The sequence below is a fragment of the Podarcis tiliguerta genome (genome assembly GCF_965153285.1).
Source record: "Podarcis tiliguerta genome assembly, chromosome: 2".
NCBI classification, from domain to species: domain Eukaryota; kingdom Metazoa; phylum Chordata; class Lepidosauria; order Squamata; family Lacertidae; genus Podarcis; species Podarcis tiliguerta.
Window position 1 is genome coordinate 87,409,064 of NC_139535.1, and position 19,065 is coordinate 87,428,128.

Sequence of the window (19,065 nt, forward strand, 5' to 3'; positions counted from 1 at the left end):
CGTATTTTTTGCTTTATAAGACTCACTTTCTCTCTCCTAAAAAGTAAGGGGAAATGTGTGTGCATCTTATGGAGTGAATGCAGGATGCACAGCTATCCCAGGAGCCAGAACAGCAAGAGGGATTGCTGCTTTCGCTGCGCAGCGATCCCTCTTGTGGTTCTGGCTTCTGGGATTCAGAGTATTTTTTCTTATTTTCCTCCTCCAAAAACTAGGTGTGTCTTATGGTCTGGTGCATCTTATAGAGCGAAAAAATACAGTGCATTGTCGCAACAGCGCCGTCTCATGGCTGTGTCCAGTTCTGCAGCTGCATTGGCCTTCATTTGGCTTGCAACGTGCAGCTCACGTAGCAGCCCTGTTCTTCAGTGCAGTGATCTTTGGGCTAGTGGAGCAGTGTAGTCTCTGGCCACCAGGACCCAGCAATGCTACAGACAACCCTTACCACATAACTTAGAAGGCGACGCTCTGCCGTGTGTGGCGTCACCACAGTGCTGAGCATCAGCACAGGTCCTGGAAACTGCCTCTAACATAATGCAGATGTTACACCCATAATTACATAGAATGCCCACCCCATCCCCATGATATTGAAATCATTGTTCTCGTGTAAATCTTTAAAATAAACAACATTAAATACATTGGCCTGCTTTTTTGTTTGTCTATTCCAGGGCACAGAGAGGTGGACCAGTAAATCCAGCCTTCTCCAAGTACTCATCTCAATCCAAGGTAAATTCCAGTGTTGGAGCAGGGGAGAAAAACCACCACCGCCACCTAGACAGCTGCCAGCTCACAGAAGGAGCTACAAGTAACTCCTTGAGCTTGGCTGGCCGTTAAAAGCCAATAAGCAATCAAGCCAGCCCACGCAGTCTTTATTGTTGCATAGGTGGATTTTGCATCACTGTTGCTCTCTGCAGGTGTGCATTCCGCAGTCTTACTTGCTCCAAGGGGAGGGCCACAGTTGCATATGATTCAGCACCCAACCTGACATGTTTAGGCGCAGGTTGGAGCGCCTACACGAGTAACTTTGTGTGTAGGATGTACATGTCAGGGGACAATGAGCCTCATGCAGGTAGAAAACATTAAGAAGTGCATTCTTCTCATGAGAAATTGTTGGGTGATTTGCCCCCTAATATAATTTAACATAATTGGTGTGCCTGGACTATAACCATTTTCTCAAGAAGCTAGGAAGACTTTCAGTTAGAACAGTTTGTCTACTGGCAGTAATTAAGGCATCCAATCCCCATAGAGGTGTTTTTTTCTTTAAAAAAACTTTCCAAAAGTGCTGTCACCTTGTGGAATTGTGCTTTAATTTTCATCAAAACCTTTCATGGTGGAGGTTTTAGCTTCATTACATAATGAGCCTAGTAATTCTGGGTTAGAATTCTGAAATGAGTGTTAAAACCACCTTAAATTTGGAGTAATTGTTGGACTTCAGAGCCTGATAAATAAGGCTTTAGTTTGGTTTTTTTCAAAACTGAGGTTACTTCCACCCCTCCCTTAAATTCTAAATAGTGCATCCATCTTCCTGGTACATATTCCTTGCCTTTTTTCCCTTTTCCAGTCGTGTCCCATAGTTTGCTCTAAGTCAGCCGTGTGCATTTCCCACATCATTGCAACCTTCTAAATTCTTTATTCTCCCTGCTCCCTCTTCTTCCTCCCCTTCCATTTTCTCACATCAGGGCTTATCCTAGTCAACGAGCCTTATTACAATGAGGCTGGCTTTGACAGTGACCGCGGTTTGCAAGAGGGCTACGAAAACAGCCGCTGCTACAACGAGATGGCTCTGATCCGGGTCGTTCAGTCGATGATGCAGCTGCTGCGCAAGCCGGTGGAAGTCTTTGAGCAGGAGATCTTCGAGCACTTCTGCTGCAACGGTTGGCGCCTGGTCCACCGCATTGAGTCCTGGGTGGAGACCAACGAGCTGGTGGAAAGGAGTCATGACCACATCAGCCTGGGAGAGCCTTCCTTTGCACATTCAGCCTGCGGTGTTTTGGCAGAGAGCCCTCTAGATGGCATGGGGCCTCTGGGAGAGCTAGAGTTAGGGGCTGCTGCTGCTGCTGCCGCCACAGTTAGCCAGTTGCCTGACGGCAAGGAGGAGCTGGAAGACTCTGGTTGCGCGATGTCGACGCTTGCTGCCAGCGACGCCCATCAATATTCGGACTCGGAGAGCATGGGCCAGGCCAGGGCAACGCACTTTGCCAGAGACCCAACGGAGGAGGGTAAAGCTGCCCAAGACTCTGCTGCTCAGCCTAGTGTGAAACCAAAGAAAAGGAGAAAGAGCTACAGGAGCTTTCTTCCGGAGAGGAGCGGCTACCCCGACATCGGCTTCCCCCTCTTCCCACTGTCCAAGGGGTTTATAAAGAGCATCCGCGGAGTCTTGCAGCAGTACCGGGCTGCCTTAGTAGAGGCCAACATCCCAGAGTGGACAGAAGACAAATGAAACATCAGGTTAGGGGCAGACAGACGCACAGAAAAGGAGGGGAAGCCAGGAGGAAGCAGCTAGCAACAGTTGTTAACAATAAATAGACTCTCAGTGCACTCATTCCTCCTCGGCTTGGTTTGTTATAGAGAAAGCAGAAGCTTCCATAACTCATTTTAGGCGCTCTCTCTTTTCCCCCTCCCACATTCCAGGTGCCCAGGATGGCTGAGCAACTCTGCACAGCGACACACACATGCACACACCCACACCATGCTCCTCTTTCCAGGTTGATCCTGAGAGAATAGGAGCTGTGACCTTTCCATGCCAGACCTTGTGCGAAGCTGGCGTTGGATCTTCTCAACTCCTATTGGTGCAAAGGCACTCCCTCTTCCCTGGGTGATCCTCTTGGGTGCTAGGGGTAATCTTGATGGTCGAGAAGGCTTTTGATTTAAGCCTTGTTTTTATATCTTGCGAGGAAGATGCAGTGCTGTGGTTTTATATCTTGTGAGGAAGATGCAGTGCTCCTCTCTACCTTCAGACATAATGTCACTAAAGCCGGTCAATTAGAAAGCCCTGAATAGCCCCCATTTTCAGCTCTGTGCCAGTCCTGAGCGCTTTCTTGATTTGGTTCGCTGCTGTGAGCTGAGGAGATAAATTCCCCGGAAATTGGTGTAGGCTTGGACTTTTGCTGCGAGAGAGCCACAAAGTGGTGAATATCAGGCGTTTGTTTTTGCTTGACTGTATGGGCCACTTGGAGACAGAAGCTAAGTGCTAGGTGAGCTGTCCTTGATGTGGTCCACACTCAGCGCCTCCTCTCTGGCTTTCTGAGGATTACCTGCTGTCTTATTTAAAATGTACACTTTCTTCTGAACAGCATATCTCTTTCCACTTTGCCTTGAGAGGGGAATAGTGCATATAGCGTAGCCTGCTACTCTCCTGGATACGTGAACACTCTGCTACCAACTCAACTCTGTACACCAAGGTACCTCAGGATGGCGCTGGAACAATTGCATGGTGCAGCCCACATTTTCCGATTTCGCCTTTCACTTAGGTGTTTGCAAAGTGGCAGCTCTGCCCGACATTATATCTCCATGGACTTATACCAACCTTATAGCAACAAGCCTCCACGCTAATATAGACAATGGGTGTCCCTAGTCCAGCATCCTTAAATTACAATTGCAGCCTTTATTGTGAGTCACTGTTATTTCCTATCCCCTGATCCTAGGCTGTGTGCAACCACCGCCGCCACCTCCCTGCTGGCTGTGGCATGACCCGGTGGTCCTGTGACAGACCAGGAGTTGCAGCAGGCCCAACCCTGTATCTGGTACAGATCACGACTGGCGATACATTCATATTTTTGCATCCTAGATGAGGTTACATTCTGTTCCTTGTTCAGCGTACCCACATCTTTGCACGGCGTCACAGTCACCCTTGTATTTCCCTTCCTCTGATCATGACCTGGGTGCCCCCCTTTCACCCTCCCACTTGAATAATCTAGTTGAAGAGGCTGAACAGGGTGACACGAATCTTGTGTTTACTCAGATATTAGTTAGTAGTTCTAGTGTTGCAGATTAAGATTTGAGAGGTAGCGGTTCTCCAGTTGGGAGGCTGCAGGGTGCGATCTTTTGTGGCCATGCTGGTAAAAGAGCAGCAAAAGAAATTAAGTTGACATTAGTACCCCTTGAAGACAGGGACAAGAAATGATTTCTCCTTTTTTCTTTTTCACTTGCATTGCCAGACACTCTGTTAATTGTGTGAAAGGGCAGACAGTGGGGGGGATCTGTCTGTGTTTCTGTGTGTCATCACATTCCTCATGCAGATGTGGTCGCGGTGCCTCTTCTCCCCGAGAGAGAGAGGAACGGGCCACGTATTTTATTATGATGACACACTAAAGAAAGCAAGCAAGCTTTCCCAATCCCCCAATCACCTAGCTGCCCATCCTGTTTTGAGAAGTGGCTACTCTTCCATTTTGAGTAGGGGAGCAAGGTGGGAGGAGCCACAGATGAGGAGGCAAATGGTGCTATGGACTGCAGAGAGCTGAGCTTCAAGGGGACTCCCTTTTTTTCAAAGTGCAACTGAGAGCTTTGTGTGAAGCTGTATGATGGGAAGATCTTGCTTACTCTTTCCTCCTGGGGATCTGCTGCCATCTTTTGCATCCATCAAGCACTGTCCCTTATCCTTGCTGTCGGGCCCCACCAGAGGCATGCACAGAAGTTTACACTTTCTTTTTCTATAAGCTTTTGAATAATGTGAAGCTCTAGGTTATGCAGTTGCTGGTGAGCACACACCGCGCAGCTATAACCTCTTTTTGGTGTATGTACGTAATAAAAGAGTGAAGAGAAATTTCCAAGAGGCAAATGCTTAAAACACCCCAAGAAGCCAAAGCATGAGGCACATTGTTAGTCTTGAGATGGGCTACATGATTGTGATGTATAAATTTAAAATCTTATCTGTTTAAGTGCTGGGGAGGGAGGGGAAAGAAATATTACAAAAAAAAGAAAAAAGAATTTCTAGCCTTTCTGTACAGTATTTAAAACTGATGGAGCTGTCATATTGGGGCAATGCTTAGAGGTGTGTTACTTTTGCAGCTGTGAATGCTTGGTTGCTTACAATATATGTATAAAGTATTGTGTGATTAATCTTTTTTTACTTGCAAACTTTGTTTGGCTAACTAAGATGTAGTAATAAAGGAGAGAAAGTGGCTTGCCATTACGTTCTGCCGCTGTGAATAGGTTTGGTTGTGCTTGCTGTGTCTCTGTCCATCTGGCGAGATTTGTATATAACTAGAATTCTCATTCGCGACTAAGAGGGATGGAGGCATTCCTGAAGAGGCTGGGAAAAGAGGAAGCTTCTTTGCCAGTCCATCTATTATATGTCATCTAGGGAAGGGGGACCAGCCCTGTAGCTTGTGAGTCACTCTCTACCTGTGTCTCCCACTGGCAAAGTTTCCCTGGAATCCTTCCCTTTGAGACCTTTTAAGCATATCTGGTGTCCGATTCTTGCTTGTCCTATTGAGGTATGTGTTTCAGTGTTACGTTACTTGATTATTTTTGAGGAAGCCCTCAAAATCTTGTGCAGTGACTCAGGCAGTGACTGTACTCACTGCATTCTGTGAGTTTCGGTGTTACTTTGCACACTAATGACACATCCACCTGTTCACTCATGTAGCTGGAAGAGTGTTCTACCAGTAACCCTCAGCGGTGGGCTTTACCAAAGAAAACATGAAAATCATTCACAACATCTTTGTGTACGTACATTTAAGAATGGTGACAATGACTTAGTCCGAACTTCTCCTAGGTCTCCTTTCTGAAAACCCAGGCACACACCTCAGCAACTGGAATCTTAAATTGGTGAGAGGAATGTCAGGACACAGCAAGTCCTGTACACATGTAAATCCTAATATCCAACTCTCAGTATTCCATGTTGTGTCCTTGCTCAGCCTCCCTGGCCCACACTGGAGCAGAAAGTAAAATGTTCTTTGGGAAGGTCATCAAATGTAAACAACATTATTAAATATTAGTTGACTAAAATTCTGTGGTGGTACTCGCTGACACTAGCAGGAGTGATTCATGACCATGTGAAAGTAATATCTGGAAAGGTTTTCTTTCTTTACACATTTTCTGATCATCTAGTTTCTGTTCTCTTCCAGGAATACGAGTCAGGAGGCAGACAGTGCAATCAAGGTATAGAGGAGCAGTCAAGCCACATGACTCCAGTGGTTATACAGGTTAGACACAAACATATGAATTTGTTATCTGGGGTGAAAGAACTAGACGTTCCAGAAAAAATGTATAAGCCAGTTCCTTTGCTCCAGTAAACATGCCACTCAGCACTGTGCTGTGCATCGTGTTTACTTTTTTCCATGTAAATTGAACTAGCTAGTCGTCATTCATTGCTTTCAAATAAGAACTGCTGCAGTCTAAACTGATTGTTTTGTTTTTTAAACAAAAAAATGCCAGTTTGACTGTGGTTTTTCAAGGGTTTTTATAGAAGAGATACGGGTAAGAAAGAGTATCTCTTCTTCCCCACCTTTCAATATGTTTTATCACAATCGCCATCCTTCAGTCTACTGAAGATTAGTTCCGCTGTTGCCCGGTGTGATAAGACTGCAAACCCCACCCCTCCCACCCCCCATGTACACTCTGCAATCTGATCACCCTTTTTTTCTTTGTAGAGGCAGAATGTATGAGTGGAGACTGCACCTACTGCTATACATCTGGCCTCTGCATAACCATTTATGCTCCATGTCCCCTGGGATTCTGTGCTATCATGTGCACCAGCCTGGCTTCAAGCAATGTATATCCAGTATATGTTGCAGAGGCCTCCAGACCCCGGGCCCCATCACCGTAAGGGCAGAATCTCCAGCAGTTTTAATATAAGGCAGGGTGGGAGACCCTTTGCTGAAAAATCCAGGCATTCAGGCTGGTTTGTTAAAATGTTGAGGTCCATTTGTGGCTCTTGTCACAAGGACCATACAATGGCTTCAACTATAACAAACCTTTTAAGAGCTAGTGTATGCACTACAGCATACAGCTTTATCTATAAAATCTTGGCTTAATGAGAGACATTATTGCAGTGGTACCTTGGTTTAAGAACAGCTTAGTTTATGAACAACTTGAATTAAAAATGCTGCAAACCTGGAAGTAGGTGTTTTGGTTTGTGAACTTTGCCTTGGAAGCAGAACATGCTTTGGTTCCTGTCGAGTGTGTTCCATTTGTAAATTGAGTCCCCCACTGCTATGAGAAAGCACACATTGGTTTAAGAACGCTTTGGTTTAAGAACGGACTTCCGGAACGGATTAAGTTCGTAAACCAAGGTACCACTGTACAATCAAAGCTAATTGTAGGATAAAAACAATAAATATGGTAATGTACTAATGTAAACACATTCTGCATAAACTCAAATGTGATTTGCTAGCATCATAGAGCTCGACGGGATCTCAAAGCCAGTGTGGGCCACCTTCCTGCTACTACAGCATCCCTGATAGGTGACCATCCAGCCTCTGCCCATAAACTTATAACGCAGGAGAATCCACCACCTTCTAAGACAGTGTCTTTTCCACTGTCAGATAGCTTATACAATCAGGCGGTTCTCTAATGTTTAGTCCAAAGCCACTTTCTTGAAATTCAGGGCATGTGGTTTTGGTCCTACCTTCTGCAACTACAGAAAACAAACTTGCTCCATCATCTTATGTGAAAGCCATGCAAATATTTAAAGATGGCTATTGTAGTCCTTTATTTTTCTCTTCTCTAACCCTATCCAATGCCACCAACCTTTTTTGTATAAGGACTTAGTCTCCTGAGCTCTCAGCTCTTTAGTTGCCCCCTCCACTGCATATGTTCCAGTTTGTTCAATCTCAGTCTTAAAACTGCGGTGCCCAGACGTCAGTAGCAAAACATTGGTAACTGTTTTTGTGTCAATTCCACCAATTTGATACTAAATATTTAAGGGATGGTTCTTGCAGCCGCTCTGAGAGTTATGAAATCAGGGTCGCTGCCCATCCAACCACTTAATCCTCTTGTTTCTTTACCTAAGGTATGACTGCTGCATAATGAGATCTGTATTGCTGCTTGCTTTTTAGCAGTTAACCTGTGGCCCACCAGCTGATGTTGCACTCGTAACTCCCATCTGCCTCAGCTAGCACTAGGACCACAAGTCAAAAGCTAACAATAAATCCTCCTGTCTACTTTTTTTTGTTAGGAGTGTGTGAGGGAGAGAACACCAGCTTTAAAAGCAGTTGTGCTATTAATCTTAACTTTCTAAAACAAGGAATCCTTGTACATTATCTGAATCTTTCACCATTAGGTTGGTGTGCAAGTACAGTAATGTTAGTTCCACCTTCATGTGTGGGTACCTCTGACAAAAATCACCCTTTTCTGTTAGGAACCTTCATGGACCACTTTGAGTTTGTCTGCATTTACCTAATGAATAACTATGAAAAGATGGACAGGAATCATTTCAGCCATTTTTGGCAATACATTTCTTATCTTTTTACCATCCTAGCATGCGTCTGCGAGATGATATACTGGATCTCTTGAGAAAAGCAGAGGTGTCAGCTTAGTCCAAATTAAGGTGCTAGTTTTGCCATAGTATGGTAGGAAAGTGGCAAGCATGTCAGTTTGTTGGTGTACCCACTATGGGTGAAAGTTAGCAGCTCTCTCATTAGTCCAGTGTGACCCACCCACCTGTCATTTGCAGGCAAGACTAAAGGATTTGTTAAGATAAGCTTCCCTTTCCAAGGGAACAACCTAAAACTTAGCATCAAGATTACTGCTGGCATCATTTTAACCTTAATTTTTCATGAATAGTGTTTTTTTTCTTTTGGAAAAAAAGGTAAATCTTTATTCCATCTCTCCTTAAGAATATAATCGGCTGCTACATACAACTTTGGGTGTGTGTGACAGAGTTTATTAAAAAAAATTACAGGAGGATTAAAAGTGGTCCCCAAAGTGGCCTTGGACTGAGGCATTTTTATTCACATAGCCACTGCATTGGGATGACAGCAGGTTCTCTGCTTCAGTCGCAGTTGGTGTGCATAGAAGGTTTGATATTGGATGGAGAGGCAAAACAGAGCTATGGTCTGGAGACCTTCTTCATCTCTTCCTCTGGGCAGTGCAGAGCAGGAAGACATTGAAACTGCAGGGAAGAGTGAGAGTCTTATGCCCACCGGAGGACAGGCTCCACCATTACTCGTGTTGTAGTTTCAAAAAATGGCTCTGCAAGCCAAGTTTCCCCTGAGAATTATCCCTGCCAGAGATAGTGTTGGTGATGTGCTGCATCGGGGGTCCTCCCACCCCGCCCCTTCAACTCCCTGTGCTGCTGATGATGCGGGCAAGCCGCCTGTGCATTTGACCTTGCACAGGTTCGCAGGGCAGCAATTCTCCATCCACAGTCATGGAGCCCTTGCGCACCAGGGGCTCGAGCCGAAAAGCTTTGACAGGCACATAGTGGAGATAGGGGCTGTTGAGAGCCAGGTGCGTCCCTTTATCCATGGCCATGAAAAACTTGACCATGGAAAGCCGGGAGACCCCCGCCGTGACGTAGAAGAGGTGGATGGCATCGTCGTACAGCTTGGCTTGGGGGGCCAACAGGAGGTCTGCTCCCAGGTGGGAGTGTTGGATGCAAATGATGGAGACAAACTCCTCCTCCGGGGCTACAGTCCAGTGCTCAGGAACGGGCTGCTCAAAGGGTACCAGCAAGGAGTCCTCGAGCAAACAGCTCTTGCTGCTGGCGCACGAAGAGACCGACGGGAAGAAGCTGTATAGGGACTTCTTGCTGCTGAAGGAGAACTGTTCGGAGTGTAGTGCCGACGGGGAGCCGTGTCCCACCGCAGAGGGTGAAGAGCCAGGGCTGGGGCTCTGGTCGCCGCAGGGCAGGTAGGAGAGGCGGCCCTTGTAGACCTGGAGCGTCGTCAGGAGCTGGAACGTGCCCACAGTGAAGCGGGCGCCTCCCAGCTTGCGGTACCTCTCGCTGGCAATGTCCACGTCGGAGATGAAGCCCCAGCCGAAGCTTAGGAAGGAGAAGAGTCGCTTGCCTGAAGCCGTGTGGAGGGACATGAGATCCATGGGGGCGTGCAGGCCTTTGCAGAGGAAGTAAGTGCAGTTCATGAGCAGCTCCTCCTTGTTGAAGTGGCCCTTGCTGCAGCAGGAGAAAGAAAGGGAGCGTGTCAAAACAGTGGCACGGAAGGGGCAAGCCCAAGGGTAGTGTGGAAACGGTAGTGGGTTGCACAAAAGGCCTCCTCTCCTGAAAGTCAAAGGTCCAATTTACCTTCCTCTTCCACAGGGTCGGGGCTGGGACAAAACAGTTTTTGGATTGCTGCTTTGGTGTCCTTGCATGTTGCCAGTACAATCAGACAGGTAAGCCCAATGCCATCCCTGAGCCACCACCGCCTCCCGTGCTGGAATGACCTAAGGAGGTGACCTCTGGTGTGGGAGTCAACCATACAGTGCCGGTTTCACTTTAGCTAGGTCATCACACAGCAAGCACAGTATCGGGGTTCTGTTCTCTCAAGGTGTTCATGATAAGCATTCTATAGGCAGCCCGTTGTCCCAACAGCCCCTTGTAGCCGCGTGAAAAAAGATGGGGCTGAGATGCAGCAGCAGATGGACAAGGGAGCAGCGCCATATTGCAGCTGTCAGGTTTCATCAGCTGAGACTAGCTGGAGTGACCAGAGGGCACTGGACTCTCCCCACCAACATGAATCATCAAAAGTGCCCCCCCCAAGTAGGGATTTGTGGGTGTCCCATTATGGCTGATGTGCCTTTGGGGCAAAGACACACCTAGAGGCAGCAGTGGGAGAGATGGGAAGCAGGGCCAAGGGCATCGGCTCTGCGGAGAAACTAGCTCCACTTGACCTGCTCTTGACCCTGAAGCATTTCCATTCAAGCCGTTCATTATACAGACTACAGAACTACTGCCTGGGTTTGCTGGTTTCCCCCTTAGCCCCTACCGGCAGGCTTGCAGTATAAAAGGACAATTTTATGAATGTGGCTCTGGGAACCACATTGGTGGAAGATCAGGGTAAAAAAAGAATGCCCCAAAGAAGAGTTTCTACAGTGCTAGGTTTTATAACTGAATGTTTATATCCATTATCAAGTGCTTAAACATCTTCCAGGCATCTGATTCACGACATCTACTGAAAACCAGTAGGGAGGGAGAGGTCAGTGTTGCCGCTTTTGTGGCAGGAGAAAACTAGGCTTCCATACAGAGGATATCAGAGGTTTGGTCTATTTAGCTCACTATTTTCTGCATTGACAATAGACTGTCTGCCAGGTTTCAAGGTAGGAGCCTTCCCCAGTCTTGCCTGGAGAGGTCAGGAATTGAACATAGAGCATTTACTATGAGAATCACATGCTTTACAGACGAGCTATACGCCCTGTAATTCCCCCTGCTGCCATTTAGTGTTGTTACTGTACAAAATCCTTCATCCCCAAAGGGGCTGTAGATTCCCCTACAATAAGATATGAAGGGTGAGCAAAGCCACACTATTTAACTTTTAAGAAGAGCAAGCAAGATGGTGGGCCTGAAGTGTTTTTTGCAACATCTGGAAGGCACCAGCTTGGCTACCCTGTGTCAGTGTCTGAGCAAGGCCTAAGCATGACTCGCTTTGCTCTCTCGGACTGGGCCCAGATATGCTCTCAAAGCCTTATTTCCCTGAGAATTACACAGCAGCATTAGTTGGGGTGCAGGAGCCAGGTGGCTGAGCCAGCAGGACAGGGAGAGAAACGCCCATTAGCGACACCCTCAACCCACCTCATTGCCTCTCCCCTCCCTCCTCAAGATGAAGCCCACGAAGAAATGAGGATTAGTCACAGAGCAGATGGGAAAGGTGGCCAGCTGTGGAAGGGGCAGAGGCCAGGGCTGGGGGATGTTGGTTGTGATTGCAGGGAGCGGATCGAAACCTGAGCTGAGGACTTGTAATTAAGCTTCTTTTGTGAATGCACATTGTCCCCCTGATGCCCTTCCTCTTTGACAGCAGTGGTAGGAGATTACAAGACACCATTGGTTGTCAAGGGAAGTCTGTCAAGTGCAGCTGCCTTGCCAGCCCCACTAAGCAGAAAGATGTGCAATAAACAGGGCAGGAGCAGGTACCAATCTTGGTCCAGCTGCAAGCCTGGTAGAATGTCAGAATGAGCAAAAGACGGGGGGTTCCCATAGAGTTTTGGTTTTCTGAATGTCTCCTTGCCCTTCTATTCCTTGCAGAACAGAAGCCTGCAAAAGGATATCTGCGACTTTGCAGCTTACCATTGCACCACACAACTTAGCCTTCATGCAGGATCTGTTTTTATTTAACCACTCAGTGCTCATATACAGCCCTGAGCACTCAGTGTGGAATGTGGGCTGGCTTTTTGGATGAGAGTGGGAGATGCCCTTTGCTCAGTCTCACCCTATGTAGCCTTTGAAATCATGCTGCCCCATGACCCACCTTTCATGCTTTCCTCCAATGTGGGGACTGTATTAGGGTTCCTGCATCTTTTTAAACACCATAAATTTTATATTGACAAAAGATAGATAATTCAGCATGGAGGGGTTGTTCTGGGAGCTCAACATAACTGTGGTGGCTGCTAGAAATCAGCCATGTGCTGGTGCCACTACACACACACACACACACACAAAATTTCATGCTTTTAGCCAACTGTAAAGCCAGGTGTGCGCAAACAGGATTCTGTTGCTAGTGGCACCTGCGCACCACCAGTTCAGCATGTGCCATAAGCCAAATGGGCGGGAAGTAGTTTCACACACCCTCACTTACCCCAAGGCCTGAGGTTCCTAGGATGGAGAAGTCCCAGGACCCAAACTTCACACATGCAATTATGGGTACATGGCCAGCCCAATACATTTTGCTGCCTGAAGCTGGATAGTGCACACACCCAAACTCCACAATTTGTTAGCACCAAAGCTAGCAAAGCTGACGGGTGAATCTGCCCCCAGCATTGGAGAGGAAATGGAATCTTCCACCTGAGAACACTAGGTTAGTTGAGCAGGTGTAGGGCAAGCTGTGTGGCACACTTGACCCTGTCCTCCTCCAGCACCTTGCCACTGCTTCTCCTTGACCTACAGCATTCACTTGAGACAGCCACCTCCCCCTGCCTCATGGTAGGGCCAGCCCTGGAAACACACATGCAGAGCTGGCACGGGTCCAACCACCGGTGATGCCTTACCTCGTGTAGTGATTGAGAGAAGCAGCCAGGGCATTCCCAGAACCTCCTGGGAGGATGGCAAGAGGCTTCTGGATAGCAGATTCCCAGTCGGGTCGCTCCATCAGTCCATTTATCACCTACAAAAAAGTACACATGGTAGCAAAAGGGCTTACTGGAAAGGAAAGGACACGGGAGCAAGGTGGTTTTTTCACCTCTGACTTGGCTTGGTCAGCACAGAAGTGGCCAGTCCATTTAAAACCAGTCTTTGGGGTCAGGCCTTAGGTTGTGTACACAGAGGTACTGCAATTCAAACTCTGAAAATCTGCATGCAAAACCTGCTGGTTTATACACACCTTTCTAAGAGTACATCTCACTGAATTCAATGGGACTCGATTCTGCTTGGACGTGCACAGGATTGTGTTATTAGAGGAGTGTGTGTTCCAGACACACCTCATAGTTACATTATTTGAAACGAGAGGACAGTAATAAAGAATATGCTACAGGTGAGAGTTCAGTCAAGCTATCCCCAAACTCTTATAAGAGCATTCCGTCATTGGAAGGCTGGTCATACCTAACTACTACCAGTTCAAATAGTCAAGCTATCAATTCACTGTAGGGTTATTCCATATCAAGTGATCCAACTTTGTTACCTCATGTCATCCATTTTTCTGAATGTTTTGTACTCTTGTTGAATGATCAAATCTAAATTTAAATCTAAAAATTAAGCTTTTTATCTCATCCCATTTTTGAGTTATGAGGGCGTGAAATTTCAAAAAATTGACAATTTTGGCCTTGTCAGGCTACACAGATATGGAATGACCCTGCAGTCAAATGCATGGATTGAACCCGCCAATGGAAACCATATACACTCCACATTCACAAAACAAGAACACAGAAGCATCTTAGAGTTCTGCATCAGAACCTGCATTTAAGCTGCACTTCTATTGAACAATGCAACTTTTGGATCGCTTCGCCATTAGCAGGCTGCTCATTGTTCTCAAATATCTTTCCATAGCCATGAAGACTGGGAAGACCCTTTAAGAAAAAGGAAGGGGAGTGGGTATTCTATCAGTTTCTGAAGCAGAAACTTCTAGATTTTGCCTTGTGCAGCACAACCTGCAACCATACAGAAATTTTCCACGACTCTCTTTAAGGAAAGGGTTGCAAGTTTACTATGGTTTTATCATTTGATTGCTGCCATGCACCATGAATGAAAGGTGCAAACTTTGGTGGGGGAGGGGAAACACGCAAATATTTAATATGAATTGAAGTCAATGTTAGGCATTAGTTTCCACATTTTAAAAGCTACCCATATGAAATTTACAAACATACATTGGAGGCCTTCCCTCGTTTATCTTGACAACCTCCTTCCAATTTAAATCCTTTCTGGCCAGTGCTGCCATACACTTACCAGACTGAATATGGAACTGGGTTCTCGTACCAGTTTCCCACTGTGCAGCAGGAGGAGGACATTTCAATAACTGCAAGACAGTGGGAGAACTGTGACCTGCAGACTTTCACTGTCCAAGACTGGATTTGCAACCCTTGCCAGTTCCCACCCGCCTCCAAGGTACAGTCGCCTTCCCAGACACTTTGCACTGCAGTGGGCCAGAAGGTCTCATCGGAATAAGTAGCAAAATCCTTTACAACCATTAAACATGGGCCCACCTTGGGCAGCATCCGGTCATTGGTGATGGGAGGCGCACTGTGGTGCTATGACACAACAGGCAAGGGAGCCCATAGTTAGCCGGATCCCAGTTGCCCTGCTTACCTCATATAGCAAGCCGTCCCCAGCCATAATGACCAAGGCGCTGTACATGGATAAGTCCGTCTTCCTCACCAGATCCCAAGCGTGGTTGTTCTTCTCTAGCAACAAAGACAATGAGCATGTATGACTTGTATGTTATGTCCCAGCAAAACAAATTTGATGGGGGGGCAGGAAGAGATAGTTGACAGAAGGACCATACTTCACACTACAGGTGAGGCAGGGCAATCCTATCTCCAAGCAGTGGCAAAATATGTTCTTCCTGGCCATCATTTGATGTCAAATGGAATGCTACCTGTGCCAATCCTATTTGATGGAATGGCAAGCTGGTTTGAAGCAATGTTTCATCGAATTAGGTTATGAACTGAAGGGGACGGGCATCTCAAAAAATGTGTGTAACAAGGAGTTGTTCTCTCCTCCCATCTCTTCTTGGAATGGGATGAACAGGATCAGCCAGAGCTTTACAGCAAAGTTTGCTGCACTTTGAAATCAGTGAAATCACAGCCACGCTCACAAAGCAGCACTCTGCAGAAAAGGGTCAACCTGAGTTGGGCTGGAGGGAAGAGTTATTTGGGTTTCCTTTCCCTGCAAAAAATGCAAGATTAGAGCCTTGTCAAGCCTATACCTGCATTTTTAACTCTTCTGCTCACACGTAGGTGGCACTGTAATTAAACGGGGCAGGCCGTGATCCTCCTAGATCAGCTTTCCCCAAACTGGTGCTCTCCAGATCCCGACCATCAGCCAGGCTGGCAGGGGATGGCGAAAGTTGGGAGTCCAACCAGATTGGGGGAGGCTGCCTTAGAATATTAGCTACCCGGATGGTTGATCAAAGGAGTGTCCTCCAGTTTGGCAGTGCCAGCAATATCACAGGTGTGGGTGGGTGGGTCAGAGCAGAGCTGTACATAAAAGCACAACCACTTTTGTGGGGCTCCAGCCATCTTGGGACATACATTGGCCTGTCATTCCAGAGAGGGACTGCAGTTTTCACTGTGGCCTTGTTCAGGCACAAGACTTACCAGTTATATACATGCTGAATCCTATGTTGGCTTCCGTCAGCATCGGCTGCACTTGGGACTTGAATAGCTGCAGGGCCCGGCCTGACCCGCTGCGTGGATTCAGCAACACCATCACCTGGCAGGGCCGGGAGAGTAGCCCAAAGGTGGCTTCTGCACAGAGACAACAGAGGTGGGGAGATCGGGAATTACACCTTTGTGCAAATTAATTGAAACAAAGCATGTTTTCTATCTTACTCATAATCCTGTACTCAAAACAAACACGAAAAGTGAGTTAATCATTATGGTGTTGGAAGCCTGCAGCCAATAGAAGGAATGATGCGCTCACCACAATATATTGAGGTTCTACAAGAGAGTTATTCCAGAGCTGGAAAAGAAGTATCCTAATGGTACGGGGATACTGAAGCAGGACCTAGCCCCCTGTCACACATCAAAAGTGGTGAAGAAATTCATGACAGAGCAGCAAATACAGGTACTTGATTGGCCAGGGAATTCCCTGGATGTAAATCCCATTGGCGAATTTGTAGTCTATATGCAAAAGTCCTTGACTTTTACAAATGTTCATCTTAAGTATCAGGTCTGTAACCCCTTGCAACTGGTGCAAATCACCTCTCACTCACCCACCAAAACAGATGGCTAGGGCAGGGTGAGAGTCCCACTGGGCGGTAAATCAATCTCTTGGCTCCCCAGCTTAGAAATAGAATTTCTAACTACCTATTCCCAGGTGGGAAAAGACTTGTTAGGATTTTGCTTTATTTTTAAAAAAGGAATAAAGGCTGTAACACAATTGTACATATTGGAAAATACTTAAAACTTTTTTAAAAAAAGAATACTGGACCTGAGCCATAAATCTCTCTCCAGCAGATTTTCGGCTGCTCTTAGTTATTTTGATGGGGTGGTGTTGTTTTTTGCTGTTTAATTGTTTACATTGTTCTGAGTTGACCTGAAGACTTTTTATACAGAATGGTAGGGCAATTAAAAGAAAAAAAGAAAAAGGTAATGTGTTTCTCCTTAATGTGAGGAAATACCTTCAACGTTCGTCACTTCTTGCAGTAAGCCACTTGCCATGCTCTTCAAGTTCACCATTCACCTTATGCCTCCAATGAACCAAGAGCACCTTGCCTTCCTCTTCCCCTCTGCATGCTCTGGCGTAAAGAGGATTTCTCACAATGTAGTCCACCCAGTTATCAACTTTCCAGTCTCACTGTTCTGTAGACTGGCTCAGCAATCAGAGCCGGCAGATAACTCAGCACAAATGATGCAAAAAAATTTCCTGCACAAACACACCCTATTCTCTCTTCCCCCTTCCTGTTGCGTATCGTGGGTCTTCCATGATGCATGATTGGCAAGCAGGAAAGGAAGGAAGTAGGAAAATTAAAATATTTTTGCTGGGTGTTGGAATGGGCTGCGATGAGAGATGGTGTTAGTTACGAAGTTCTCTGGAACAAATTAAAAGATGTGGATGGGGCTGGTGGAAGTAACCCCCAATTCAAATGCCTTTGAAGTAGCACATTGCAAAACACCTCTTGGGTAGATGAGACCCCAAATAGGATAGACTGTTGTTTACTCTGCATCCAGCGAGTTCTTGCTGCTGGTTTGAGAAGCAGTGTACACACATTGGCCACAATCCGTATTTATCCTGTAACTTATTGTTTCTTAGGAAACACTCTGTTTTGATGTCCTTTCACCCAAGCCAGCTTTGAAAGAGTAAATGAATAACCTAGCTCTGTTTAAAGCCGATGATGTGTACACAGCTTAGGTACTGAACACGTGGAGAAGGAGAGCAGAGGGACTCTTGGAAGCCATGTCAAAGGTTTCGTAGGGACAACACCAACGTAAGGAAATAAAAGCTGTGCTTTAAAATGTGCCACCAGTGCTTTGAGCTCTCATGCTTCATTTCAGATAACATCTTTGGCACAGCTAATAAAACTACCAACCAAGGCTAAATGAACAGCTTGGTTTAATGTCAGGCAGGTGTGGCATTGTTCTTCAACAAGAACCAGGAGCCAACCTCACTACCTGTTCATCATCTACAGTGCAGTTAATTATATCATTTCCCAAAAGAAAGGCAGTATCACCACCTTCCCCCATCTGCAGCAGGCACAGAAACTACGCTAAGGGGTAGCTACAGTTGCTTTCAGAAAGTATCATCAGACCCAATTAACCATGCGTGCCAATTAGTTTCCAACATGTCGGCTGCTAACTAGATCTTTTTGACTGCTACCCTGCAAAACAGGGCCATCCCAGGCTCCGCTTCTGTTATTTTAATAGGACTACAGTATGCGATGCTGAGAAACTGAGCTACATGAATGATTCAGAAGTGGAAGACTGATGCTTGTGGCTTCGCATCCTTTCTTTCTTCCTGCCTGCCTACCCCACACCAAAAGCTTAAGAGTCCATCCCATTTATCTTCCTGATACAGATTGTTACGAATGAAGCTGCTATCATGTCCCATGGGGGAGCCAAACCACAGGTGAAACTGGCAAAAAAAGATAAAGTTTACTCGTTTTCCTGACTGGGTCTTTATTCAGTTTGGGAGGTTTTGCTTCTTAGTTAAAAGGATGTAGTAAAAGGCGTAGTGATTTTAAAGCTTGGATGGCTTTAAAAGACAACTAGACAAAGAGATGGACGATACGGTTATCAGTAGCTACCTGATGGCTCTTGTTCTACCTTCACTGTTGAGGCAATAGGCCTCACCAGGATCATAGAATCATAGAATCATAGAATCATAGAGTTGGAAGAGACCACAAGGGTCATCGAGTCCAACCCCCTGCCAAGCAGGAAACACCATCAGAGCACTCCTGACATATGGTTGTCAAGCCTCTGCTTAAAGACCTCCAAAGAAGGAGACTCCACCACACTCCTTGGCAGCAAATTCCACTGTCGAACAGCTCTTACTGTCAGGAAGTTCTTCCTAATGTTTAGGTGGAATCTTCTTTCTTGTAGTTTGGATCCATTGCTCCGTGTCCGCTTCTCTGGAGCAGCAGAAAACAACCTTTCTCCCTCCTCTAGGTGACATCCTTTTATATATTTTATATTTTTTATATATTTGAACATGGCTATCATATCACCCCTTCCAGGATGGAAGAAGACATCATTTTCCATTCCAACCCACTATGTGTCACACACAGCACTGTTTCAATGCTGCTGCAGTCCATCTTCCACCAAAAATGAACTTATTCGTCACGCTGTCTACTTAGGCAAAATTACATAAGTTGTTGTAATTTCCCCAAT

General features: G+C 46.2%; 2 protein-coding genes and 1 long non-coding RNA gene across 8 annotated transcripts in view; 2 read left to right on the forward strand and 1 right to left on the reverse strand.

Moving 5' to 3' along the window:
* The window catches only part of UBE2O (ubiquitin conjugating enzyme E2 O), a 56,333-nt gene extending 53,801 nt beyond the window's left edge, over window positions 1–2,532 (forward strand). For both annotated transcript variants that reach the window (XM_083429843.1, XM_083429844.1), the window contains 2 exons: window positions 663–720; window positions 1,674–2,532. In XM_083429843.1, coding sequence (XP_083285969.1) covers window positions 663–720; window positions 1,674–2,434 — 819 coding nt within the window. In that variant the 3' untranslated portion in view covers window positions 2,435–2,532. The remainder of the gene's footprint in view (window positions 1–662; window positions 721–1,673) is intronic.
* A 3,527-nt stretch (window positions 2,533–6,059) lies between these two features.
* On the forward strand, window positions 6,060–8,703 carry LOC310672570. The gene is made up of 2 exons (XR_014508659.1): window positions 6,060–6,140; window positions 7,949–8,703. It is a non-coding gene; the product is annotated as an uncharacterized lncRNA (long non-coding RNA).
* Window positions 8,704–8,801: 98 nt separating this feature from the next.
* SPHK1 (sphingosine kinase 1) overlaps window positions 8,802–19,065 on the reverse strand; it is a 42,619-nt gene continuing 32,355 nt past the window's right edge. For all 5 annotated transcript variants that reach the window (XM_083429911.1, XM_083429910.1, XM_083429912.1 and 2 more), the window contains 4 exons: window positions 15,835–15,984; window positions 14,825–14,919; window positions 13,075–13,190; window positions 8,802–10,051 (listed from right to left, as the gene is read on the reverse strand). In XM_083429911.1, coding sequence (XP_083286037.1) covers window positions 9,217–10,051; window positions 13,075–13,190; window positions 14,825–14,919; window positions 15,835–15,984 — 1,196 coding nt within the window. In that variant the 3' untranslated portion in view covers window positions 8,802–9,216. The remainder of the gene's footprint in view (window positions 10,052–13,074; window positions 13,191–14,824; window positions 14,920–15,834; window positions 15,985–19,065) is intronic.